The sequence below is a fragment of the Harpegnathos saltator genome, unplaced genomic scaffold (genome assembly GCF_003227715.2).
Source record: "Harpegnathos saltator strain DR-91 unplaced genomic scaffold, Hsal_v8.6 scaffold237, whole genome shotgun sequence".
Lineage (NCBI taxonomy): Eukaryota > Metazoa > Arthropoda > Insecta > Hymenoptera > Formicidae > Harpegnathos > Harpegnathos saltator.
This window is the reverse complement of record NW_020230025.1, coordinates 621,111-641,739: the sequence shown is the minus strand read 5'-3', so window position 1 is coordinate 641,739 and position 20,629 is coordinate 621,111. Positions and strand designations below refer to the sequence as shown.

The 20,629-nt window shown below is 55.5% G+C and overlaps 1 protein-coding gene across 2 annotated transcripts in view; it reads left to right on the top strand.

Annotated features, from left to right (window-relative positions):
- Positions 1-2,606: 2,606 nt before the first annotated feature.
- Positions 2,607-20,629, top strand: part of LOC105184726 (rho GTPase-activating protein 17) — a 141,462-nt gene continuing 123,439 nt past the window's right edge. The window contains exons 1-2 of one of the 2 annotated variants that reach the window (XM_025298760.1): positions 2,607-3,183; positions 11,657-11,713. In XM_025298760.1, the coding sequence (XP_025154545.1) occupies positions 3,069-3,183; positions 11,657-11,713 (172 nt within the window). In that variant the 5' untranslated portion in view covers positions 2,607-3,068. The remainder of the gene's footprint in view (positions 3,184-11,656; positions 11,714-20,629) is intronic. The other variant, XM_019842133.2, reaches the window with a different exon arrangement.

Below are 20,629 nucleotides of genomic sequence, written 5' to 3'. Positions count from 1 at the left end.
CAGTGTTTCGTGAGAAAGCGGAAAGATCGTGCAAAAGGAGAACTCCAGCCGACGGGCGGTGTGGAGGGGGGGGAGGCAGAAACGAGGAGCGTCTTCATCAGCGACGCGTCTGGCTGCAGACTGACTCGCGCTACTTTCTCATCTGTGTGTGCTTATTTGGGGAAATGAGCACAGTTTTGTTTCTCTCTCTCTCTCTCTCTCTCTCTCTCGACGTTCCTTAGCAACGCAAGTGAAATTGAAAGAGCGAAATTCCCTCCATCGGGTTCTACTCTCGCGGAGCGGCTCACCTCGACGTGATGATTCGCGCGGATAACGCGGCAAATTTCCCACTCGGCTTATTATATTCTGCATTCGGCCGGTCGAGAGATGCGGAGAGGAGGGGGGAGTTTCCATTTCCGAAGAAGTTAATTGTCCGGCAAGGCGCAACACGAGGAGTCCGGGGAATAATAACGCGTGCGTTACTCGCTGTAAAACGATGAAAGCCCTCCGTGCCCTTCGCGATCGAGAGCGGGCGGAGAGAGGGCGGGTGCGGAGGGGCAGCCGGGAAAAATCACGATGATGTAATGGGCAGTTCCACGGTAATTGGCCACGATTACGCGCGTAGAGCGCGAAAGTTTCCTCCCGATCAAAGTAGCCGCGGCTCTCTATTGCTTTGGGGATGCGGGGTCGCGCGGGTCAACGGCCAATGCGCGGCGATTGGACTTTTTTATTAATTATTTCGGGCCATTAGAAAAATGCCGATCGCAGCGCATCGCATCGCATCGCATCGCATCGCATCGCATCGTGCGGCGATACCAGTTAATTTCGAGTTAATTCGGTAAAGGCGCGCGTTGCTGCTCAACATCTCTCCTATTTCGCCCTTTTTACGAAGTAGCAGGTCGCGCCACTTCCACAAGACGCAAGCGTCTGCACACCCTAATTACGCGCTCCGACGCCGCATTCCGCGAGTCGCGCGGCGCCCATGACGCGTCGGTAAGGAAAAGCCGCGGGAGAGGAAGGGATGTGTCTTAACGAGTGCATCTCTCTTTCTCTCTCTCTCTCTCTCTCTCTCTCTCTCTCTCTCGCGCAGCGGGCCGAAGCGGAGGGCATAATGAATCAATCTTAACGCTTGTAACGGCGCGCATCGCGCGCGCCGGCGAAGCGAAGCCGAAACAGTCTTGATGAGATAATGGCCACTTCGATTGTAATTGGCCACATTCACGCGCGTAGCATGAAATTTTTCAGCCTGCACGAAAGCCGGCCGGTCGGTCGACCGACCGACCGGCTCGCTTTGCTCGGCTGGCTGGCTGGCTGATGTGGTCTCGACGTCGGGGGAGGGTCATAGTTCAGAGGTCCAAAGCGGGTCTTCCGCGCGCATCCATATTAAGCGGCTCACTTTCACGCACTCGGCCACGCTCGCGGGCGCAAATAAACGCAGTCACCGCCGCTGCTGTGAGGAAAAAAACAAAAGAGAGGGGAAAATCTGTGGCTCGCGGGCGAGAGGGTCGAAGGTCGCGACGCGAAGGATCACTCGGCACCGCTGCGGTTACGCTGCGCAGTTGCGCATTTTGCGCATACGTGCGCGCAGCAGTAGAACCGCGATTGATCGTCGTTGATCGTAGCAAGTACTGTTGTCCGGTGACCATCATCGCCGCTTGATACGGATACGGCCCGACGACGATGTTATTCTGTAAAATTCCTCACCGTTTCCCGTTGTGTGCAGTTTTCTTTTTCTTTCCTTGTCCTTTCTTTTTTTTTTGCTCAAGACACACGCGCCGCTTTCTCGCGCGATTATTTTTCACCTTTGATCGCGAGGCGCGTATAATTTCCCCCGGGCTCCTCCATTCTCGCGTCTCTTTCTGTCGGCGAATTGTCGTAGTTAATCAGATACCGCCTTGAACAAGTTTCTGTTTTGTTCGTCACACATAAAGGAAACCACGGAGGAGCGCACACGCGCGCCGTACGCCAACAATGACTCCTCTATCGACCGCGGGGGTGGGGGCGCGGCAGTATCTCGGGTTTCTTCCAGAAATCGAGAACGTCGTCGTGACGTGATACGGTCACCACGCGAGAACGAGCGCGCAGTCTATGAGCGTCGTACAGAGAGAGAGAGAGAGAGAGAGAGAGAGAGAGAGAGAGAGCAGGCGGCGCGCGACGGAGCGGCGAGAAGCGAGAGAAGATGAGAGACGGAGAGAAAGAGAGAGAGAGAGGGAGGGAGGGGGGAGAGAGAGAGAGAGAGAGAGAGAGAGAGAGAGAGAGAGAGAGAGAGATGCGGCGGCGGACGCGTCTCTGTATTTCTGTTCGCGATCGCCCCACTCCTCGTGTGCGTCGGCTTTTACGCCGCTCATACATATGCCGCGCACACGTGTATAATTCGCATTGTGCGGCTGCCGCGCCGGCTGACATTTGAGAGAGGAAAAAGAAAGGAAAGAAGGCGAAAGAAAGAGAAGAAGAGAGTGAAAGAGAGAGAGAGAGAGAATGAGAGGGGGGAGGGAGAAAGAGAGAGAAACGGGGCTGGGGCTACGAAGAGGAGGAAGCGGCCTCGTAGTAGTAGTAGTAGTAGGATACGGGAGGAGCGACGCGAGGAGGGAGAGAGCGGGTCGACCGGGTCGAGGGATCGAGAGGGTCAGAGGTCACGGGTCGTACGGCATAGCCCTGACCTTCGACCTTATCCCCCTTCCAGACCGCCTCGATACCCCGTGCAGACCCCTACCAAGCGTACCTAGAGCCTCGACGATTCTACTCCGCGGTCGACTCGACTGCGCGAGACTCTTGCGACGGACGCGAAAGCGAGAGAGAGAGAGAGAGAGAGAGAGAGAGAGAGAGAGAGAGAGCCGTCGCGCCGGCCTGGAAAAGTCCGAAGGAGGAAGAGCCCGCGAACGAAACGCGCGAGGCCGTTATCGCGCTCTTCGCGAAAATTTCCGCACGTTCCGCGCGTTCGTCCGGCCGCGGCAGCGCGCTCGCCCGGATTGCGCTGCTCGTGTGTCTGTCGTCGTCGTCGTCGTTTGTGCAAAGATCGGTCTGTTTGTCTCTGCCTGTCCGTTCGCCGTGCGTGCGTGCGATCTCGCGAGTGCATCTGGTGCGTGCGAATGCGTGGGTGCGCGGTGCGTCGAGCGGAGCGCGACGTCGCGGACGATGACGGGACGAGCGGTGCTGTGAGCGACGTTTTCAATGGGACGGCCGATGCGCCGGGGAAGGTGCCGGGTAAATGACAAGAGATTTTCTGCGAGATTTTCGCAATCTCCACTTCCGTCATCTCCGCGGCCGAATCTCTCGTTCGCAGGCGCCGAAGCGTCAGGCGGGGGAGGACGTAATCGCCGTCTGTTGAAACGACTCGGTGACGGAGGTCTCCAGCGTGTCGCGAGCACTTGTGCTCCTCGCGTAAACGTCACTCCTGGCGCGTCGTTCAAGCGCGGTACTATCTGAAATGTTTAATTGTCGTCCGCGATACGGGTGACAATTAAATGTCACGGGTCGTCGCGACGATAACGTCGCGCGCGCGCCTCGCCGCGGCGGCTTATCCTTTCGCGCTATTAACGAGAATACGCTCCTTTTGACGCCTCGGCAATCGCCCGTAAATCGTCATTACTACACAATAACGGCGCGCCGCGCGTAATATTCTCTACCCCCCCCCTCCCTCCCTCCCTCCCTCCTCCCCCACATCTCCTTCGGAAATCATTATTGCACATTACGGCCGTAGGCCGACGGAGACAATGACGATAAATTATTCGGAGTGCTAGCAATAAACTCGTTTTATCGCGTGAGCGAGCGAACGAGCGAACGAGCGAACGAACGAGCGAGCGTAATCGACTTGGGAATTAAATCAACGTGCGGCCGCACGACGAAGTCGGCGGAATGCGCCGGCCGAATGAAGACGTCCGATCGATTTGTATCGCGCTTACGCTTACGTGCGCACTCTTTTATTCTATGCAAAACGCGACCCGCGAGTCCGTGCGAGTGCCGTGCACTCTTTGGTCCGTCAACCTTTTCGGCACAAATCGAGACGGCGCATTAAAGGCGCCAGGTCAAAGCTTTCACTCGACCTTTCGCGCCAACGAAACGTATCGCGCTCGCCCGATTATAAACGCCGGTCGCGCTCGTTATCGTATCTCCCTCTCTCCCCCTCTCTCTCTCTCTCTCTCTCTCTCTCTCTCTCTTTTTCTCTGTCTCTGCGTGTGTGTGTGCCGCGTCAGGGTCAGTGTCACGCGTTTAGTATCGATTCGCGTGGTCGCGTGATTAGTTACTCTCCCGCGTGAGTCGCCTTTAATGGACGCGCGCGATCCCATTCGCGGTTGTAAACGCGACGTTTCTCGTCTCGTCATCGACGTAGACTGCCGCGCGTCTCTCGGGGGATGTGCGCGGCTTTGATTACCCCGTGCGGCGGGCGACGCCGCTGAATAATCGTAAATAAAGCGAGAATGACGAGCGCAATCAAGAGCGCCTTTCCGGGGAATCGCGAGCGTCCCGCGCGTCGCTTAATGGTCCCATTAACGAATCTTAAGTGACCGGCAAAAATTGACTCGTAAAGACATAATCTCGCACGCTCTCTCGCGCGAGCACGAGCGACTTTTTATTTAATTATATCGAGAGCTCTCGGCTGCGATTTTTCTTATTCTTATTTTGATTCTTTTTATTTAATCAATCTTTCTTTTATCACGCGACAATGAATTTACAAATATAGATGTGCGACGGACAAAATGATACTTACAAAGATAACTTTTCTCTCTCTCTCTCTCTCTCTCTCTCTCTGTCTCTCTCTCTGTCTCTCTGTCTCGTCCTCCCCCGCTCTCCCGCACTGTCCGGCGGGATTTGCAAATACCAGCGTTAATGAAGAGGATCGCTATCGCGCCGGTAGCGGCTCCTCGGTTTGCATTACAATCACCGAGTGAATCGTTCCCTTGATTACGCGGTGAGATAGGTCGCGTATACGTCTCATTCGCGCGTGGGTGCGTACGTGCGTAGGTATCGTGGGTTACGCGCCGCCGCTACGTATGACCTTACACCACGGTTCGTTAACGGGGATCGTCGTCTCCTTCTACGTCCACCTCGCGTACCTCGCTGACCTGACGTGGGTGCGGGGCCACGCGTCGCTAATTACGAGCAATCAGACGCGGCCGGTGCCAGTTTTATGCAAATCTGACCTCGAAAGGGCAGCCGCGGCTGACAATCGAGCCGATGAGAGACAGACACGTGGAGCGAAGATATCGTCTCCGGATTTTTTCCGCTCCCGTTCGTCTTTCCTTTCATCGTCGTAATAAAGCCTGAAAGATACCTTCGAGCGATACAGTGCAGCGCTCGAAATCAAGTCAAGATCGCCTGATCGTTTCCTTTCTCGGTAAAGAATTAACGCAACTGCAGAAATCGGGGCTTTCTCGAGGAAACGGTGGACGCGCGCGACACTTGGCCGTCGCGTCGCGTCGCGTCGCGTCGCGTCGCAAAGTAAGTTAACTTAATAAACCCGACCATTTGATTCCGCTAGATGCGGCGGATCGCCGGGATGATTTATGGCTCGTCTCGTTAGTTTTTGCCGTTGATCTCGCCGGAAACTCGTCGTGGCGGACATAATAACTGGAAAATCGTCGCGACACGTCATTATCCGTGCAGGTGCACGGAGGGCCCCTCCGAGTCCGAGTGTACTTCATTTCCTGCTACGCGGAACGCGTTTCTTAACCCTGCGTTTATCCCCGCGGCGGCTGAAAGGTCTCGTTAGGTGAAACTCGCGTAGAAATTACACGTTACCCTCGCACCAATTACAGTCCTCCTCAATCTCTCAATACGTAGGAAAATGTAAATTAGGTTTCAATGTGCGACTCCATCACCTCGCCTGGATTATCGCGCGTCGGCTGTAATTTCATTAATTCTAGGATGCTCCGCCGCGCCGGCTCGTCGTGAAAATGTCGAGAGGCAAAAGAATGTCTCTCTCTCTCTCTCTTTCTCTCTCTCTCTCTCTCGCGCGCGCGCGCGCGCGATAACCCGTGATTAGGAACAGATAAACGCGACTCTTTTGGGACTGGCGATCGCGAGTATCCGCCGGGCTGTCGGAGGGAAAGTCACCTTTCGCCGCGTTGCGTAACTCTACAAAATTCAAGACGAATATCCAACGTCGCCTCGTGGAGGCGTCTCGAGACGGTCGGAGCCTCGCGGAAGTTGAAGCCGCGTTCAAGGCCGTTTGTCATCGTCTTCGATTATTCGGTCGAATTGAATGCGTTCGCGCACCACGACGTGTGCACGAAAGTGTGCGGGTTCGCGAGCGCGCGCTCAAGAGAGAGAGAGAGAGAGAGAGAGAGAGAGAGAGAGAGAGAGAGGAGAAACGCGAATCGGTATGCCTTCGTAGTTCTGGTTTTATCGAGGTAGCTCCTACCAACACCGCCTCTTTAACCTCCACCACCTCCTCGAGGTCCGCCCACAACGCGTGCTCGTTCATTCCCTTCGCTCCATCCCCGTGAACTCCCACGCCACGTGCTTGTTTCTCTCTCGTCTTTGGCCTTTCATCCGTTACGATACGGCGACGTTTCCTCTCGCGACGGGACCTCTCAGTCCTCGATCCGTCTCCCGCTGACCTCGCGTGCATTACCGGGGATTGGTCTCGATGGAAATGGGCATAAATTTCAATTATCCGGCCGCCTGTCGGCCGAGAGGCCTTGGAAACTTGTAATAACACTCGCGAGACCAACGAGGTGCGCTCGAGGCACCCATTGTCGAAACTTTATTCGAGTATTTTTCTTCTTTTCTTCATAATAATAACGCTATCTAAGAGGAAAAAATGTCGTCGCGAGATGGACGGAGAAACGCCAACGATGAAGGTCTCTCTCACTCAAACGAGATCGTTTTCCTCGGAAAATGATTCTCGCGTCCGAAAACGAGTCCTCCGAGGAGTCTCTCCCCTTCGGTAAGCGGGGCGCGTCTCGGTGGCGGCGTTGCCGCAAAAACTAATTAGCCACTTCTCTCCCCAACTATCGACGGCCACCGTTCGCCGGCGATCCGCGACACACGCTGCGGTCGCGGCAAAAATCAGCCAGGCCAGGCACCTCTCCCCCCCCGTGCGTGATTACCAAGACGTAAACGCGTTCCGGTTAACGCGCGGGAAATTACCGGGAGGTCTTGCGCGAGAACGCGAGAATACTCGGGCTTTACGAGCGTCCGGGCTTAATACCGGGCAAATGCCGGCGATGCCGAGAGCGATGACGGACCGAGCCGCTGTTCTTTCGGCTCTTCCAGTCGAGTTGTCGAGAAATCGGCCCGAGGAGGTGTGTCACAGTCTCATGCGCGACACGCGCCCTCCGACCCCTTCCCCTCCCCCTCACCCGAGAGAAAGCCCCCATTAACGGAAACATGCGAACGGGGCGGCGGGGGGGGGGAGGAGGGGGCGACTTTCGATCGCTCAGCAGCGCTCGTTCCAATTCCTTTCGTTCTCGATCGCCGATTGCGCGCGTATATGTGAGTCACGCCGCGAAGGAAAATCCATTATCGCGAGGGAACGAGCCGGCGGGCGGCGAGTGATCGTTCCCGCGATTGTTTCACGGTCGTACGAAGCTACGCTACGAAGGCGCGGGAGGGACGAACGCGTTCCTTCGCTCGTTTGCCCGCTCGGTGCCCTCGACACGTTTCCCTTCACGCAGGAATTCGCGGGATCGATTCGGTCTAACTGTGCTCCTTTCGCGAACCGAATCCTCTCTCTCTCTCTCTCTCTCTCTCTCTCTCTCTCTCTCTCTCTCTCTCTCTCTCTCCCTCCCTCCTCGCTCTTTATGGAGTACGTTGCGGCATTGCATTTCGTCACATCTCTCGCGATAACCCGCGGTGTCGGTGAAAGCTCGGCTAGTGGCCGAGGTCAGCTTTGAGCGAGCGAGATACGTCGAACTCTGGCCGGGCAGCTTGTGCGAAATCGGATTATCTCATCCGAGTGAATTACTCCGCCGCTCAGGGAAATATCGCAGACGCCAGGTCCGCTCGGCCGGACGTGACGAGATTGATTAGTCGCCCCGTCGTCTCTCCTTTGTCGAGCGATTAATCTCGCCGCACCGCGCGAGCCTCGGCTCGATATCACGCTCGCGCTGCGATTCCTCCTTCCTTCTCGCGCTTCTTCACGCGTGATATCTCCATCAGGGCTCCCCCTCGCTCTCTCTCCCTCCCTCTCTCTCTCTCTCTCTCTCTCTCTCTCTCTCTCTCTCTCTCTCTCTCTCTCTCGGCCCTGTCCGCCGAGTTGCGTCCGCGGACAGCTAATTTCGCCGCGATCGGCCGCGCGGCGTTTTCGCAGCCTCCTTCCCCCCGGCCCCTTCATCGGCGAACGCGGACTGGCGCGGTGGTGCGTCGCGCGCTGTTACGGTTACGGCGTGTTTTACGATCCGCGGGCAAGTGCGCGCGCGCGCGAGAGGCCTCGCGTTCCTTTCCAGCGGCGAAGTGGCAAAACCATCGTGATAAAGGCACGCAGGCCGCTCTGTGAAACCGCCGCGCCGCCAATGGTACCTGCGGACTGCCCGAAGCGCTGCTCGAACGGTTCCGCCGTGAGGGAAATCTGCGGTGGCTTTTTCCTTTTCGTCGGCCAGCCAGCTAGCCAGGCAGGCAGGCAGGCAGGCAGGCAGGTAGGCAGGCGAACGTGCCAGGCCGCACCTAGCCTAGAGATAGTTTCATCGCGGCATAAAACAGTAATCTATGGCCTCTCGCGTATATGCTCTCTCGCCGCGTAAGAACGAGCGGAATCCTGCGGCCGCTGACGTTAGCTCGCTAGTTCGCGGCGTCGGCCTTTCCAGGCCGCGCGCGCGCGCGCGCAGCCGATTATGCGCTCTCGTCGTCCGTCCCGCGCACCACGTGTCGGCGACGAGCAGTGCGCGACTCGGCGCGAAAAAGCGCGAAAATGACCCACGCCGCGCGCGCCAGCGGTGAAATCGCGCGCTGCCGTTCGTTCACCGCGCGAACGTTCTCTCTTCGACCACGCGGGTTACGCGGCCGTAACTTGACTTTCCTCGCGCGCCGCCCGGCGACTTTGCCAGCGACCGGGGAGCGACGGCAAAAATCTTCTGTGCCCGTCTCTTGGAGAGACTCGAGCACGCCGGCTCGTTTCCGTCGCTATCGTCCGCGCGGAATAACGGGAAATCGATATCGCGCTGTCGACAAACAGCGCGTCTTTCATCAACACGCCTTCGGCCTTGAGTGGAGCCGCGATATTCCGCCAGGCGATCCCGCAGCTGAGGAAGAAAGCTCGCCAGCTCTGTGACGTTTAATTGAGAACGAGACTCGATAAAGAGTGCTTTATATACGCTTACGCTGCTGCTTTCATTCGCTTTGAGAGCAAGCTTCTCAGTTTGGGCCAGCGAATCGGCTAATAGAAATTTCTTCCGGACGCGCGATTTTTATTCGCTGGCGTCTCCAATTCAGAAGGCTGCCGCGCGACGAAGAACAAAATGTTTGGGAGACATTTTTACCCTGCGAATTCGCTGGCGACTTGAGAAGTTTGCTCAAAGCGAGCAGACGCATCCTTAGGACAACCGAGCGTGTGAACGAAAAGAGTAATCGGGGAGGGGGAGGAGGGGAAGGGAGAGAGGATCACTCGCGTTACGGTGAGGTTTGGTTACCGCGATCGCGCCGGGAGAAACGACTCGCTCTCGAATGAAAAGATCCCAACCGTCTGCCTCCGCCGCCTCCGCGGGGGTCGCTTGTTCCCCGCGCTCGAGAGGAGAAGAACACGCGCAAGTGGAAGAGCCGGACGCCTCGGGGCGCCTCCCGAAACCCATTAGTGGGCCCCGGCTTGCGCGACGCGCGCTTTTAAAGTCGCGCAACGGTCCAGCCGTTGGGGCATATCGCGCGAGTGAGCGCGCGGCGTTATGCCGCGACTGTTTGCCGACATTTTATCGCGTGTGCGCGGCAGCGAGAAAAGTGCTCGCGACTGTAGGAAGCCGGCCGGCCGGCCGGCCGGTAGCCGCGGCGGATGTCCCGCTGCGAGACTTCCTCGTTCCCGAAGGATCCGACGCAGCGGCGCGCAGCATCCGCCGCGGCGGAAGCGACTCGCTTTGATAGGCGTAACGTCCAATTAAACGACGACTCGGACCGCCGCGCCGCGCCGCGCCGCGCCGCGCCGAGCTGCGGCGGGTGGCAGCGCGCATTTATCGCTGATTATATTCATTTAATTATCTCGTTACGGCCGCGCGAAGCTGCGGCTGCACGAAGCGCGGGTGCGCGTAACAGGACCAACGGTACATAACCATAAGCGTGCGGTCGTCGCCGCGAGAGGAGAGCCGCGCCGGCGGCGGCGGATCGAGAGTTTCAGCGTTGTTTCGTACTCGTGAAAAATTCATCGTCTCCCCCCTCCCCCCCCCCTCACGCTCGCACGATGAGGTGTCTCGCGAGAAAAGCCCCGCGCGCGACGAGCAGCTGGCCTGCCGACGTTGTAAACCGACTCAAGCTGCGGAATCGGAGAGATCGAACGACGCGGCGGTGCGGAAATCGCCAACGCACGCTCCATCGTGGCGGACTGATTCAGCGATTTGAGACCGCTAAACGTCGTCGGCTGCTTTCTCCCGAATTTGTCCTTCGACGGTCCTCGGCGGAGGATGCGGCTCGCTCGCGGCCGCTCGCGTGCGTTTGTCGTCGTGGCGCGTCCGCTTGTTTACTTGCCTCAGGCATGTACGAGGATGTCGGATGTCAAAATGTAACGAGAATATTTAATTCTCTCGGAAGGTATTTGTTTAATCTTCAATGTTTATCCTATCTCCTTCAAAGTAGTCCCCCTGTGATGTTATACCATATACTTATACCAGCGTGGTTTCGAGGTTGAGAAACACTGGTGGGAACGTCCCCCTTTAGGTATCGCCTTTATCTCATCTATTGTTGTTGAGAAACGTTGTCCTTTGAGTGTCCTTTTGAGTTTGGGAAATAGGAAAGAGTCACACGGGGGCCATGTCTGGAGAATAAGGTGGTTGCGGCGGCACCACAACGGTGTTGCGTTTCGCCAAGAACTCTGTTAGATGAGCAAAGCGGTATGCTCTCTGATCCGACTGATTCCGCCACAGAGAAAATCGCCAAACTGAACACTGAGGTACACACAACTTCTGAAGTCACAACTTCTGAAACAACACTGAAGTCACAAACCAAGCACGTCGCAGCTGCCCGAAAATTGACACGTGCGTGCACTGGTAGTGCTACCAGCGCACAAAAGCAGAATCAACTGAATAGACAGCGCGCGCAATTTCAAAATTCTCGTTAGTTTTTGATGGAACCTCGTAAACTCGGGATAATCACACGGAATTGCCGTGTCTCGCGTCCCTCCTATCTCCTCCCTCTTTGTCTCCGCCGACAGCCTCCGCAATGATTATCTCTCCAGCAGCGGTCTCTGCGTGTCCTCCCGCTCGCTCTCCTTTCTCTGATTTATCGGCGTATTCCTAATCAAGAGAACTCGCGCGCGATCGGTGGAAGCTGTATTAGTTAACCTTGTCAGATAGATGGGTAGGTACCTCCTGGCCGGCCGTGCACGCTAAGTAGCCACTTCGTGGGTGGTGCTCCGGACTAGCGCTCGCGGAGCGCGCGCGGTATTCGTCGTCCATCGATCGGCCGATACACTTTCCGCTCGTCGTCCTTCGCGTACGCGGCAGATGGGAGAAATGAGGTGTCTCACGGGGTCGGAGGGTGAAGGGGAACTCGAGCCGCTCGAGAAACGCTCATCTGACATCTCTCTTTACTGTTTCAGGATCCCAGAGGAACGGCTATCCCGACGGCGGCGGCGGACCTTACCCTTGTCATTTCGGTGAGTCTGAGATTCTACGTATATTCGTCTTTCTCGCACGCGATATCGAGATAAGGACGGCGCTTGCTCGCTCGCTCGCTCGATGTGTCATCATCGATCGGTCGTTTCTCTCGCCGATACTTGCGTCGCGATAGCAGGTAGCCGCAGATTATAAGCGCGGTAGACGCAAGGGCAAAGTAATATAATAACGGTCGTCCGGCGAATGTCGGAAGTTGAAATCATCGGCCGTCGATTCGCGCGATTATTCGCGGGGTCGAGTGGAGTTAACTCTCTCGGCGCTGGCGGAGTGTGTATCGTGCGTATCTATCGCAGGGTGAGGTCGGCGAAGCAGCGTGAGAGGGAGGGGGAGCTAAGGTGGAAGAGGGAGAGAGAGAGAGAGAGAGAGAGAGAGAGAGAGAGAGAGAGAGAGAGAGAGAGATTGAGCGAGAGAGCTCTACGTGCGTAGCGAAGCGATTAGGGCTTAACGATTATTCGCGGTCCCGCGGTGAAGTTAACCGGTCGTAGAAGTAATAACGCCGGACAATCTGGTCCGGCAATCAATGAGTGCGTGTTTATGTAAATTGAACGAGCCGGGACACGAACCGCAGCGCGCGCAGGCGACTTTTCCTATATGGTTGCACCCTGGGCGCCGCGCACGGGGGTAGCGGATGAGTTTTAGTGACTGGTAAGAAAGCAGGAAAGATGGCTGGATAGAGATGGAGAGAGAGAGAGAGAGAGAGGGGAGGGGGAGGGGGGCAAGAGCCGGCGTGCATGCAACAACCTGCGTTTGTTCACTCGCGAGATTACACGGCGCGGCGCGACGGATTTTCTGTTCCGTCCCGCTTTAAATTATGCCGCCCCCCCCCCCTCCCCCGATATCTCGTCGCGTTTATGTATCATAAGCTACCTCTCGAATACGCCCGGATACGCGAAAAATGGCAGATTTTCCTCGATGCTCAACTCGCCTCGAAGCAGGCTTCGCGCACACGCGCGCTCGCACGCACGCACACGTATGCGTGTGACAGATGGGCAATTAGGCCCTGCAAGCGCTGACTACCTGTAACGCACCAGCCGGCGGCGCGATTGAAAAAGGCGCTTCCAATGCTTGCGAGTAGCTGACAATCCGGTAGTTATAACTCTTCCTGATCGACGATTACTTCTGGTAAATTGCCCGGGGAATCGCGGGGAAGGGCGAGCCAACGGGCCTTTATACCTCGCGAGGAGGAGGAGGAGGAGGAGGAGGAGGAGGAGGAGGAGGAGGAGAGGGCATCGTGTTTGCGCTACGACGGCCGGATGTAAAGTAGAATAATTGTAGTCATCATTTTGTTAAACAAGGTTTTGCCAACGCCATTCTCTCTCTCTCTCTCTCTCTCTCTCTCTCTGTTTGCCGATAAACGTGACGCTATAAAATTTTTAGTACGCACGAACGACCGTTATTGGTGCGCCTGCACGGTTCGCACACGCTGCTTTAAGGCCGCGCGCCGGCTCGTTAACGACAGAAAATTGCAGCACTCGTGGCATTTGTTTGTCGTATCTGCCGGCCCGAGGCTCGCGTCTTGTGTTTGCCGTGCTGCCGTGTCCGTTGAAGTTCGCAATGTATTGTAGGAGCACTCGCGTACATTGTAATAATAGGTATCGTCAAGTTCGCGCGGAGATTGCGCGGCTACCTTTCTCGTCGCCGAGAATACGAATTCGCGCCGCCGTCCAAGTCCGATTCCGTGAAAACCCGATGATTGTTTGACACCGTTTGAGACCGTCGGTTGAATTTTCCGCCGACGGCCGACGAACGACATTGCGATCCGACCGGATCGCTGTCGTAACGCCACAGAATTTGTACCGCCGCAAATTTCACGAGCGGCAGCACGAATAACGCATTGCGCGAGAAAATGTCGGCGGGCGCCTTTTCCATTTTCGCGAGTGTCGCGCACGTCCTATCACTCGCACGACCGTCCGAAGCCCCCCAGCGGTCCGATTGAATCGGGCCCGCTTCTTTCTTGTCCCGCGAAAGGCCGGAACCTAGGGATGCCAATTTTTTTTTTTCAGACAGATCGATCTAAAGATCGATTCGAATCACGAAGAAAAAAATCGATCTTTAAAAAATCGGCTTGTAAAGAATCGATTTCAGATTTCAGAAAATCAATTTGAATCGGTATGCATGTAAATCTGAATCACTCATTGAAGCATACTATCTGTCAAATTTCTACACTCTAAAGTAGACCTCGTGTAATTCATATAAAGTTTAATATGAATTAAAGAAATTAAACGGATGGTACTCTTTTTGTTGTGATTGATTAAACACCAATCAAGGGCTTTTAAACGTTATTAAATAAGAAATCACGTTTACTATTATATGCATATACATATGTATACAATATATATATTATTATATGGAGTGGCTGTGATTGGTTCGCGCGTTCCGTTCCGCTGAGAATTTTCGCCCATGGAACATCGGCATGGAGCTAAAGGATGCAACAAAACGTGTAATGTGCATCGTGCAGCCATTAAGTGAGCTCAAATATTACAGCTAAAAAGAATAAAAAAGAAAAAACTATATTACTAGTAGAAACTGTGAAAAAAATCGTGTTGGCGATTTTCAGAATTTGCAGATCGATCCTTGAATCGATTCAGTTCCAGAGTATCGCTTTGTGAAATCGATCGTCCAGGTTCCGATTGATCGATCTCTCGGTAGGGATGCCGATTTAAAATCGGCATCCCTACCGAAACGCAGTTCGCGGGGCGAACTCGTGGCGGCGGCGGCGGCTGCGTCCCATCGCCGCGACGAGGTCGTACGCGCAGCTCGTCGTAACCGTAGCAGACGCAATGGAATAGCGCGATCGTTGGTCGTTCGTCGAATGGGGAGCCGCGCCGAGGCCGATCAATTATGCCGGTCGATTCCAGGCCACGAAATGTCAAGGCTCCTCCACCTCGATGGAATTCTAACGCAGCCTCATCCTCCGCGCTCTCGAGCGTCATACACGCGCGCGTACGCGCTCGTGTGAGCGAGCGTGATTGCCGATGAGACGGGCCGGCCCCGGCCGGGAGATCGTCCTCGCAGCGTCCTCGCGACTTGCGACTGTCGATTGGCCGGGGGTCGTAAGCGAGCTCGTTCCACTTTCAAATCTTACCCCCTCGCGAGGAAAATCCAAGACCGGTGGTATCCCTCGAGATACTTTTGATAATTTTCTAGCAGACAGACATACACTCGATACTTGGTCTTGCTTCTCTCTCTCTCTCTCTCTCTCTCTCTCTCTCTCGTAAAATAGAACTTTGACACTCGGTCAACGAGGATTCGCGGTTGCGCTCGCGCGCGTCTCTCTAATTACCGCGCGCGTAATTGGATCTTGAAATGGCGAATTCTCCAGTGGCAATCATCATCGGCTTATCGTCGTAATCAACGCGCGCTTTCCCGCGCGTCTTTCTCGCTCTTTCCTGCGAGCCTGTCCGCGTTCCGCGCGCACACCCGAGAGTACCTGAAGAGTTAATTCTCCGCGATCGCGAGCGATCGTCGAAACCCGCGCACGTTCTATCCTTCTTTAGATCCCTCGTGTAGTCGGGCGGGTCAGCAGCAGCAACGGCGCGGCAACATCGTCGTGTGTTCGTCCTGTGTGTTTGCTCGATTCTAAAACAAAGTCGAGGAGCCTAGGAGAGCGCACGGCGCATCCTCACGGTAGCCACCGAGTCTCTCTCATTCACGCCGAGTCCTCGCGCGCGCGCTCTCGCGAAGACGAAGACACGCACGTATGTAAGTACGCGCACGTACGCACACGGCGTGTTCGCCGAGTATAATAAACATAATCGCGGTAGCGCGCGATGAGGAGGCCTTGGCCGTCTCCCTTCGGTCGTGCCCGGCACGCCCACCGCTACCATCGCCGTGCAAAGAGAAAATACCGCGCCGTGGCAATCAACGGTTTTACACCTGAGCATCTCTCCACGTAGGTCGACCGACCGGCCGGCCGGCCGGCCGCGCGGCAGAGCGAGAGCGGGAGTGAGAACGAGGACGACGACGGAGGAAGGAAGAAAAAGAGGTGGTGGAGGGTGAGGGAGAAAGAGAGAGAGAGAGAGAGAGAGAGAGAGAGAAGCGTTGTGTGCGCGGATGCCCCTTTCCTTCCTCCGTCGAGAGAGCGCCTCACCTCGATAGGCAAGACTCTCTCGGGCGAGCACGATGTGTACCGACCTACCCTGAAGGATTATCGAAGCCCGCATCTCTCGATATGCTCCCGTTCCTTCCTCCGCGAGCTCCCGTTGCGCGTCCCGGATTGATCCCGGTGCTGCTCGCCGCGGCTGCCGTGGCCTGCAGGATCCTGATCCTCGATTCGGATTCCGACCTAACGGTCGAGCCCAGGGTCGAGCGGGGTTGGCGGGAGTATCGCTCTGATCCGCGATCTTGCTCTTGCTCTTTCTGGAGAGAGGGAGGGAGAGGGAGAGAGAGAGAGAGAGAGAGAGAGAGAGAGAGAGAGAGAGAGAGAGAGAGAGATCGATAGATTGATAGAGATACTCGGGAGTTGTTGCTCTCGCCAGAGAGATACCAGTTAGACGAGCGACAGCGTCCTTCCTATCTCTCTCTCTCTCTCTCTCTCTCTCTCCCTCCCCCCCCTCCTCTGTATACGCGCGTTTAGCTGGGAGTAATTTATCGAGATTAGCGATCGGAATAAGACGAGAGATCGTTATTCCGATTCCGCTCATTTCTAGTGCGCGAGGTGTCTGCGACGCGAGACACCGTTCGATTCGGCGATATCGCACTGCGATTTAATGCATACGATATCTTAGACTCGGAGATAAGGAGATACCGAACTTGCGCAAGCCGGCAACAACGCCTCGTTGGAGCGTGAGTCGCGTGAGCGTTCTTTTCCGCGAGGTTTCATGCAAATCATACGAATTCGATGCGTCCGCCGCCGAGGGATCCTTTTTCCGGCTGCCGCGATTTCGCGCTCGCGCCATTCGCGCGCGGGATTTATGTTTCGTCGACGCGTCGACGATCGCGCGGGGGGATCGGCGCGGTGTAAAGAAGTCCGAGCGAAATGCAGTCCCCGGCTGGAGGGAGACGCCAAGGTGTTCGCCGAGACGTATCGACCGCGTATCGGCGATTATCGCTCGAGTGGAAGTGCCTCTTTCCGCGGTCGCGTATGAGCCGACAAGCTCGTGATCGAATTTCAGCGGCATTCCGCGGGGCCGATTCTGCGAAGCGGAATGATTTTGCAGGGCCGAGCGCGCCGAGGTGTCTCACGTTTGGCTGAGTCGTTTATTTGCACAGGCTGAGATAATAATAAGCTCTTGGCTGGAGAGAAGGAGGGAGGGTGTGAGCGTGTGTGTGTGTGTGTGTGTGTGTGTGTGTGTGTATGTATGTGTAAAATGAAGTAACCTTCCTCACCAGTCGCCGTGCGGAGGTACGCGTCTAACTAAATATTGCAGCGCGTCCGATTCGCGGCCAATAAATCGCCGCGTAATGGCAATTGCTCGCCGCGATAAGCCACCGACGGATCAAACGCTCGTGCCCACCTTCTTGGCTTTGGCCTGAGCGATTGACGCAAACATAAAAGCGAGCATTCCTCATTTCCTCGTCGCAAGCCCGAGATTACGAGAAGAAGCTAATAATCGATATTTTTAGCGTTGTTGGCCGAAGTGAAACGAATGGAGCGAGCAAGAAGGTAGGGCTAACGTAAAAAATGAAACTATGCTCTGAGATTAGAATCTTGGGCCGTGTAGACCCTAGCACGACATTAAGGATATAGCAGTCCCTCGTTTTTTCCCCGATAAAAGTATGTAGTTATAAAGCCCGTTTTATAGCCCATAGATCACCGTGTAACGATAATTACTGCACTATATCCTTTAATCGATCAGCTATATAGGTATATACAACCGGTCGCTTCCGGCGTGCGTATATACTCGTTGCGACGCTCGTCTCATCTCGCACAACCAACAATCTCATTCGCCCTAATGTTTCATAGATTTGCCCTTTTCTCACCTTTGCAAAAATAGGAACGAATGAAAATAATTAATGTAGTTATAATCTGAACCGCCATTTATCCATCACCGCGTTTCGCGCATATCTCTCTCACCTGATCATGCAGATCACTGAGCAAAGAGGAAAAAGAGAGAGAGAGAGAGAGGGAGATAGAGAGAGAGAGAGGGAGATAGAGAGAGAGAGAGAGAGAGTCCATACGAGAGGTGAAGCGCCATCGGGTTGTTCTCGCCGCTATCATTGCCCTCCGCGAAAATGGATGTTCGCGAGAGCGCGCGGAGGCGCGCTATTCTTCGACAATCGCGCAGGGGCCCTTTAGAAAGTGGCCGCGGTTATTTGATCAGAGAGAGAGAGAGAGAGAGAGAGAGAGAGAGAGAGAGAGAGAGAGAGAGAGAGAGAGAGAGAGAGAAAGAGCTGTACGAACGAGTCGTTAGCCGGTACGTGCTCCGATCGCGTTTCCCTCCCTCTCTCTCTCTCGCCCTGCCACCGTCCTGTCCCTCCGAGTCCGCTTCGCTCTCCTTTTCCCCTGCCGTCTCTGTGCGTGTCCCTCTTGCGTATGTGCGTGCAACATGCGTACACGCGTACATGCGGGCCAGGGAGAGAGAGAGAGAGAGAGAGAGAAAGAGAGAGAGAGATAGAGATAGAGATAGAGAGAGAGAGAGAGAGAGAGAGAGAGAGAGAGAGAGAGGGGCGAGAGGGGAAGGGGGCGAAGAGAGGGCGACGGATCTCGGTCTGCATAAGTCTATACTTATGGGCCTAGGTGGTAGATATGGAGCGGTCGATAATGATCCAATATACTGGTACATCCTTGCGAAGTAATTACAATGATGAGCGAACCGCTACCATCGGGCGCCCGAGCGAGCTCCTTCGGAGGCTAGGCGTTGGATCAAGACCCGTCCACCACCTTCTCTCCCTCCGGCCCGCGCCGGTTTCCCTCCCTGCCTCTTGCCCCACCTCATCGCCGCCGCGCCGTCGACTTCTTGCTCTCCTCTCTCGCGCTGCTCTCTTCCTTGATCCTCTTCGCCTCGCTCTCTCGTCCTCCTCTTCCTCTCTCTCTCTCTCTCTCTCTCTCTCTCTCTCTCTTCTGCTTCATCTCCTCCTCTCCGTCTTCTTGTACTTCCATACAGCCGCCGGTCGCTACGGCGCGCATAGCACCGCAACAAGAGCAAACATCTCCTCGGGGTCGTCACGGGGCCACGGAGTCACGGTGGATGGATCTTTCGCTCCTCTCTCTTTCTCTCCCTCTTTCTCCTTCTCCCCCCGCTCCCCGGGCTCTCTCTCTCTCTCTCTCTCTCTCTCTCTCTCCTCTTTCTCGAACCTCCGGAATTATCACGGGGGCCAGCGCGCGAGGGTTCACATGGCCGGAAGTGCGTCATCAGCGGGATACGTGCTCGATGAAACCATCCTTACGGACGAATCTCTAGGAGCACACCGAGGAGCGAACGCGAGGCGTGTAGGTGCCCTCGGCCCTCCTCCGGGGCCCATGCCGCGGCTTTATCTCGATGGGGCCGCGTGCGCGCCGCCGCGCCGCGCCGCGGTGTGTCGGCGGATGATTGGCTTCGATCGCGTTTGCGCTTGTACGCGACGGCGTTGTCATTGATCGATAGATCGGCGGCCTACCGCGCCGCGTTGCGTCCGCGCGCGCTCGGAATCGCCGGCGATTAAGGGTAATTGTATTATTGTGTTAATACCGGAGGGAGCGCTAACGATAAGAGGGACGAAGTAAAACGCGACGCTCTCGGCGGAGAGGAGATTAACTCGTGATGGCTCGAGTTAATTGCTTAGCGATAATTGCGAAGCACGTCTGTCTCATACATATGCATGGAAACGTCTCGGACTACCGTTTGACGAGGAATATAATTTATTCGATAGAATCTCTTTTTTCTTCTTTCGCAACTCGGCGCCCGACTCTCTCTCTCTCTCTCTCTCTCTCCCTCTTGATGGGAGACGAGAGAGGACGAAGCTGCCGCGACAAGCAACAATTAGAGCTATCTGTGAGGGATATCAAACGCGACGACTTTCATCGCGGTACTTTCGGACACAGATCCGTCCGGTTTCGCATTCTTTGCGTCTCTCGTAGTCTCTCTTCCTCTGCAGATTAGTTGAATCTGTTTTGAAAATTCTTCATGCGCGCGCGCACGCACACGCACACACACACATACACACACACACACACACACACACACACATTGAGAAGAGGGGTCAGAGGGGGAGAAAGAATCTCGCACGCGCTTTGTAACAAATAATAATGAAGATATGCGTGATGGACACTCGTAAAACCGCGCCGGTCGCCGATCAACTCGAGCGCGAAGCATCCGCTTGGCGTAAGTTCATTCATCGATTTTTTGCCGCGAAGAACCTGCTGCGAGCTAGATCGCTCGACTCACCGGGAGCTGAGTACAGGCGATACGAAGTGTCTGATTAACGTTGATTTTTTTGCGAGTGCCGACCGTCCGACGCCTCGTCACAAGCCGAAGACCTCTCTCTCTCTCTCTCTCTCTTCATCCTCCTCCTCCTGCGATCTCTTTCTCCTTCCCTTTTTCTTCTTCTTCTTCTTCTTTCCGGTCGTCTCGATTACGATCGATACGGTTGTCGAAGCGAGCCTTTCTACCTTTCATTCCGCCTCATTCTACGCGATGTCATGCCCGGCTTTTTCGCGCTGACCTCCTACTCTGAGAATTTTCAGTATTCCCCGAAGAAACATTCCGAGCGACACGAGCGGTGTCGTTATTGCGCACACACGCGCACACGTATGTGGTTTGTGATACATCAAGTCAATTCGCTTTTGATTTATCGCGGCGGCGACGGCGGCGGCGAAAGAAGCGCTCGTATACGCGCGCGATAAAGCGCTAATTTTAGACGCGTCCTTGCATTTTTCCGCCGCTAATCATCCGTTACGGCAGCGTGTCCAAGTGATTTCAAATCACTTCGTATTTCGCCTCTTCCTGAAGATTAAACTGAAAACTTTAGCCTCGCGG